The following is a 6,970-nucleotide window of genomic DNA, read 5'->3' on the forward strand; positions in this document are numbered from 1 at the left end:
ACATTTTCGTTTGTTAGTGCTTACATGTCTGTTTTGCATGCAGTGTTTGTTTCCGTGCGAGTGTTAAGTCAGCAGGAACGAAATTGCTTGTTTCGCGGGCGGGCGCGTAATTGAGTGTACTGCTGCTCTCTTCGGAAGTCCGATTTTGGGAAGTTATTGTCACTTCAGGACATGCCTTGGTTTTTCACATGTCGCGTTTCGTCTTTCGCCCCCGTAGTTCAATTTTTACCAGTGTTGGAAGCGCGCAAGTGGGTTTGCGGCGAGTTCCGCCGGGTGCTCTGCCTGCGCTTTTTTTTAAATCAGTTCCCGTTCTCTCTTGGTTGTAGCCACAGCAAAGTGAATGGGGAACGGAGGCTCGCAGGTCAGAGGGTATAGTTAGCGTCAGCTGCCCTTGTGTATTGGTGGCATGGTGGTGGTGGTGAAAAACATTTATTAAGACTATGTACAAGTGAGAGATAGGGGCGGCCTTAAGGGCCGACCCTGTACAAACTCTAGGAGGAGTCCCTAGTCCGGGACCCCTGTGGCTTCCGCGGCGGCGCGCGCCCTGGCCACGAGGGCTCTTTGGCCCTCCAAGGTCGAGCAGCCGAGCAGGGCAGCCTCCCAGCTCTCACGGGTAGGGGGGGAAGGGGACGTGATTGGGGGGACCGCCGGGTTGGATGGGCATGCCCACACCATGTGGAAAGTATCCGCAAACGGATGATCACAGTGTGGGCATTCCCCGGAGAAGGCCGGATTGAAGTGCCTAAGTATCGCCGGGCACAATACCGTGTTTGTGTATAGCCGTAAGAGCCAGCGTTCGCCAGCCTTAGTCAGGCCCGGCGCCTGAGGCGGAAATCGGAGCCTGTTTGATTTGTACACCGCTGTGATGTCGCGAAATGAGCTGACCGGGTTAGGTTCTGGATCGTCAAGAGCTGGAGGGCGAGGAGGGTCCCGGGAATTAAGCGCGCGGGCTGAGGCATCGGCAGCCACGTTACCACCTAGTCCTGCGTGAGCTGGAGTCCAGATGACGGAACGTGTATTTGGGCGGTCCATATAACAGCCCTTGAGGATTCGAGCAGCGCGAATGGTGATGCGACCTTTGGTAAGATTTTGGCACACACTCCGCGAATCGGTAATAATGATCCGAGATGCGGGATCCGCTGCGGCGAGTGCTATGGCGACTTCCTCCGCATGAGAAATGTCCGGTGCTCGAAAAGTGAGCCCTTGAACAGGCACGTTTTGATGGATTACGGCTGCCGTGTACCACCCCCCGTGGTGAGGGCCAGACGCGTCCGTGTAGAATACTCCAGGCCGGGACCCATAGCGTCCTTGCAAGGCTGTAACCCGCGCAGTTCGCCTGCCTTCGTGAGTACCCCTAGCCATGTTTTGGGGTAGAGGCTGGATATCCAGCGCACCACGCCAGTCCTCTGGGATTGTGGTTCGCTCTTCTGCCTGATATGTGTAGGAGATGTGGAGGCGTTGTAAGAGGGATCTCCCAGAGTGCGACTTGGTAAGCCGCAGGTACTGGTTATGGAGATGGGCCTCTTTGAGTTCTCCGTACGTGTTTGTCATGCCCAAATCTGCAAGATGCTGGTTAGACGTCGAGATCGGTAGGTCGAGGGCGCGCTTGTATATCTTGCGGGGAATGCCTTCGAGCGTGTGCACATCACATTTGCGCAAACGTAGGTATGGTGTCGAATAGAGGATCCGACTGGTCACGAAAGCGTTGGCGAGGCGCAAAGCATCGTGGCTTCTGAGACCCCCCCGCTTGTTTGAGACCCGACGGACCATGCGGCCCACTTGATCCCCGACCATACGTAACTTTCGCAGGGTTGTGTCGACTTTCCTGCTCTTGTGTATGAAGAGTCCCAAGACGCGGATTTCTTCGCGTTCCGGGATTGGCCCGGTGCTCAAGGAAAGTGCGATTTGAGTCGTGTCTTTTGGTTTGGGGCGAAGATGCACGTACTCCGATTTTGCAGGGGAACATTCGAGGCCGCAGCGGCGGGCGTATTCATCTACGACCGTTGCTGCATGCTGAAGGCTGGCCTCAATGCTGCCAAGGGAACCCTGGGTTGCCCACAGCGTGATATCGTCGGCGTACAGAGCATGCCGTACACCGGGGATATCGTTCAGCAGTGGGGGGAGATGAGCCATGGCGAGATTGAACAAAAGAGGAGAGAGGACCGCTCCCTGTGGTGTTCCTCGAGTACCCAGAGGATATGGGCCATGCTCCTTGCCTTGAATGCGGAGGTACGACTGCTGTTCAGTCAGGAACTGACGGATGTACCTGAAAGCATTATACCCACAGTTCGTTTGGGACAGATGGGTAAGAATGATTTCGTGGGTAACGTTATCAAAAGCCCCCTTAAGATCTAAGGCGAGGACTACCTTATCGTTACTTGGATGCTCGATCGGCTCAATGACGTCACGATGGAGTTGTAGGAGAATGTCCTGAGCAGAGCGATGTGGACGAAAGCCGTGCATAGTGTCGGCAAAAGTGTGCTGGACCTCGACGTAATCGGAGAGCCTATCCCTAACCATTGTTTCCATAAGCTTCCCCACACACGAGGTTAACGAAATGGGGCGTAGATTTTCGATGTTGATAGACTTGCCCGGTTTGGGAATAAAAGTTACCAGAGCCGTTTTCCAATCAATTGGTAGCGGTTCGCGCCCCTCCCAAATTTGATTGAAGTAGTCGAGGAGGTGAAGGTATGCTGGGTCTGGGAGGTTGGCTAGAAGCTTAACCGTCACTTGATCCCGACCCGGCGCCGTTCCTCGCTTCATTTTCGACAGGGCCGCCTTCAGATCGGGGAGTTGAAAGCAACGATCCAAGTCTGCGTTACCGGCATCGTTTCTCCGCCAGTCTTTGGGGGGACGTGTAGGGCTTCTGACGCTTTTTGTCATGCAGGCGGACAGGAGATCGGGAGATAAGATGCGCGGGATGAAATGCTGCGCGCATTGCTGCTTCCGCTTGTCTCGATGGCCGCTGCCGTAATTGTTATTTCTTGGTGGGAGCGCGGCTCCAGTTTTGGACGCATCGGCAACAACGCGCCGTAGCGTGCCCCGCGGGCCAAACGTGTTACTCTTGCAGTGAATAGGCCAGGCCGGCGACTCTTGTAGGCGCCACCCCCGCTTCTCTTTCTGGACAGTGGCCTAATGGAATGTTGAAAGCCCGGCTCTTGATAAGACGCTTCAGAAGGGCGCGCGCAATTAGGGCAATAAGACGCCGCTTCGGAGTTGCGTGCCTCGGGAATATCTGCAAGCCTTGGAGGCTACTTTTGTGAGCACTGCGGCGCCTGATGGCCGCTCTTGCCGTGAGAAACTTGCTTGTCCGATGTTACCGCGTTTTCGTGTGTGCGCCACGTCTGGGAGAGAAGACGAGGGGCGGGAATTTACTGGGGCACGTTTAGCTCCACCATTGGTGAATTTGAGAGGTCGGCCTGACAAATCAAATCGGCTGCGCGGCATACAATGGGAGCGAGGAATGATATTCCCCCGTAAGATAGGAAGCGGCCGACAGAGCTGAGACTTAGCTTCGGCTGGATACCAGCGAGCCTCCGTGCTTAGTGCACGTAAAGCTTGCCGTCTAGGGCGTAACCAAGAGTCGATCGCTAAGGTATGGCACCTAGGGCGTAACTTCGAGGGTCGATCGCTAAGACGGCCATTCCTAATCACACCTTTCTGTAACCAACTGCTGTAAATAACCGTAAATACAGTTTTCGTTATTTATCACCTCTTCGTCTTGTCATCATCTTCCTATCTCTCCTGCTTCACCGCCAACACCACCGAACTCTTCAGGCGAAGGGTTCCTTCGCCACCGAAAACGAACCTACGAACAAAGGTTTAACTCATACCTTATCCCACGGAGCAAACATTATTGAGGAGGCAAAAAAGGGCTTGCTCCGGCGGCGCAATAAAATCTCGTCGCCGGGCGCGGCACCGACGCGCCCACTGTCGCGAGAAAACGCACGCTGCGCGCTTTACGAAAAGGCTCGCCGGTTCAAGGTCAGTCAGTGCATAGCCGGCTGCCGTTATGAGCACACGACGCCGACGAATCCCTCACGCCACTGGACTTTCGTTGGAGTCAGTTTCGGGCGTGAGAAATTTTCGTGTTTCAAACTTCGTTGCCGTTTGACGAAGAGGATTTGAGTTCTTATTGCACCTAGTTGAGAAGCTAGGTATGACTAGTTCCAGTCAATGATGGTTCTTATCTTCTATGCCATTGGTTCGTATTTACTGTCCTAACTTTCCCGCCTGGCCTGTGCAACATGAAAAGCGCGCTCAAATGTGAGGAGCCCGATAGAGGCGAGAGCGGCGAGAGTGAACCACTTGTGGCGAGAAGCGGCGTCGGCAGACGTCGTCTGCTCCGGGATTCCTTCAACCGCGGTACGGCTTGTAACTAGGGCAGTATTTATTAAATGCTGCTAAAATGTCCACCACTTCTATTTATTTATTTTACCGGAAGAAATCTGGCAACTTTTACAATATATTCAATGATAATACGATTTTTGTACGTCGCGTCCGTAGCAGCACATGTAAACTGTGGCAACGCGCTCGACGCGCCATCTGTTGTGCTGCTCCACAAGCTGCATTTCCTGTCCCTGTCACTGCCCCTGTCTAGTGACATTAACGCGCCGCCCGCCAGCGCTTTCCCAGCGCAGCGGATTCCCCTCCTCAAATACTTCTTTCTCCGTGCCCTCTCCTAACCCCCTCCACCACTCGGAAATTGGATGCCTCGCGGAGTAAAGCGTATCGACATGCCTTACGTCTCCCCCCACACCCCGAACGACAGGCTAGAGCAGCTGGGTCTCCACAACACCATTTCCGAGCTAATTGCGGCTAACAATACGTCCCAACAAACTCGGCTGGCAGCTTCTCCACAAGGCAGTTTGTACTACACTCCGTGGGAATAAACCAACCACCACACAGATAAAACCCATCCCGATCCCACGCGAAATCAGATTATACTTGCGAACCAAAGCTTTCCCGCGGCGTATGCACACAACGTTTCCCGCGGGACGTCGCCTGGCTAGGGCGAAGGCACATGCCCGAATGCATCCCCCGACCCCACACACACTATACACAGATACCTCCCCCTGCCATGACAGCAAGGTGCATGTAATTTCGGTTGTAGACACCCCGACGCCCATCGGAGCCACCATTCCAACCGACCACACTACGACGGCGGAGGAGGCAGCTATTGCCCTGGCGATTTCACATCGCCCGAACGAAGCCTACGTTCTGATTCCCAGTCAGCTTTAAGATACTTTCTTCGTGGTGCAATATGCCCGGTTGCACTTAGGATTCTCGCAACTAAACCCCCCCCCCCACCCCTCCCCCGATACCGTGACCCTGTTGTGGACCCCGGACCACACGGGAGTGGGCGCGAATGAGACGGTGAACGCACGTGCTCGCGAGCTTTCTCACCGAGCCGCCGTTTCTTTTCCGGCTACACACGGTACCCCTCAGGAGAGGCCAGAAGCCCTCCTGACATTCAGGGACATTGCCCTCCACTACCGCCTCCTCCGCCGGACGTACCCACCGCTCACCCCGACCTCTCACCAGCGGCCGCTCTCGTTTGCGACAGCTCTAAACGCGCACCTTTCGTTATCGCATCACCCACACCCACCCTCACCTCTTCACCTCCCCTTCCTGTCCTGAGTGTGGGGCGCTCGACACGCGCTATCCTGCGCTACGTGAGTATCCCATGATGACGATTGATGATTGCTATTGGTTTCCCCTCTGTAGCGGGGTCTGTCGCGAAGGAGGCGGCGGGATCTGGCGCCTACGCGAGCGGCACGAGCCTTCGGGCAGCCGCAGTGGTCGGAGGAGAAGTGTGGGAATCGTGGAGATTCGCGATCCCGAGCCGGCGCGCGCTTCGGGAGGGACTTGTGCGCTGAAACCGGTCCGGCGCTACGCCGGTTCGTCGGCGTCTCCCGAGAGATGGCACCACCGATGGTGTGGGCATAGGCGCGCGGGCGCGGGCGGCGCGAACGTGTGCTAGCGGGAGACAGGAGAGTCTCGGCGGAGACCCGGTCGGGGCGAGATCGGCGGAACAGCGCGGTGGGGCGGATACATGTATCTCAGGTGGGAACTTTGTCGCGCGCCGTGAGTGCCTGCCTCCCGTTCGCGGTCACGACCCGGACGGCGCGATACGTGAACGCCGTCGAGCCTTGTGCTCGCATGCTTTGGGATTCCCCAAATAAACGGCTGTGCTTTGGCAGTACTGTCTACTGTGTTTTCGTATCGGCGAACCTCGCTGGGCAGCCGCAGGCATGGGAGCCCGCGTGGTTGACACGCCGGGAGCTAGCATGGTGGCCTACCCCAGAGTGCTGGCAAGGCCCCCGAGGAACCCCTTATATCCCACAAGTACTACATCAACTGCAGGAAACCGTCGCCTGCTATTGCACGTGTTACCTGGCGGCATTTCAAAAGCATCAAACGGCAACAGTTACGAAAGGTTCCACTAGATAAATTTTTCGTTCCGCTTGTAACGCTCGGGTAGGGCAAAGTGGTCCCATAAACGTTGTAGGTAGTAGGGTGCCTCGATTCACGCGCGTCTCCACCCAACGGCAGCGCTGGCATCAAGGCACCCGACTTGGAGCAGTGGAACGCGGTAAATTTAAATTTACTTAGCAAAGCTCTAGCGTGTTAACTTAGAAGGAACGAGACAGGAGAGGAACAGTATGAGAGGTGAGCGGGAAAGGGAAGGGAGGCATGTACTTGTCGGGGGCGTCAGTCGACTATCGTTTTCCGTCGGCATTTGCAGCGAAAGGACCATTTTCGCGGCCATTTTTTTTTCGTGGAATAAAATGCTGCAGTACTGAAATACAAACTCTTTCCATTGTATTTTGGGTTGACCGTTGCGTTCAGTGGTCTCCCGGATAACAGACCACTGCCGCGCATGCAGCTGCTTTCCTTTGCTAAAAGAAACACCCGTTCTTTCCAGACACCCCAGGCAGACAGGCCGGAAATTATTGTAGCGTTCAAC

At 55.5% G+C, this 6,970-nt stretch overlaps 1 protein-coding gene across 1 annotated transcript; it reads right to left on the minus strand.

Moving 5' to 3' along the window:
* Window positions 1–421: 421 nt before the first annotated feature.
* LOC144165222 (uncharacterized) lies at window positions 422–2,472 on the minus strand. Its single transcript, XM_077695338.1, has one exon. The coding sequence runs from the start codon at window positions 2,461–2,463 to the stop codon at window positions 505–507; it is 1,959 nt and encodes a 652-aa protein (XP_077551464.1). The 5' UTR covers window positions 2,464–2,472; the 3' UTR covers window positions 422–504.
* Window positions 2,473–6,970: the final 4,498 nt, after the last annotated feature.

This window comes from Haemaphysalis longicornis, unplaced genomic scaffold, assembly GCF_048455015.1.
Source record: "Haemaphysalis longicornis isolate Haplotype H1 unplaced genomic scaffold, Haemaphysalis longicornis Haplotype H1 scaffold_14, whole genome shotgun sequence".
Taxonomy (NCBI): domain Eukaryota; kingdom Metazoa; phylum Arthropoda; class Arachnida; order Ixodida; family Ixodidae; genus Haemaphysalis; species Haemaphysalis longicornis.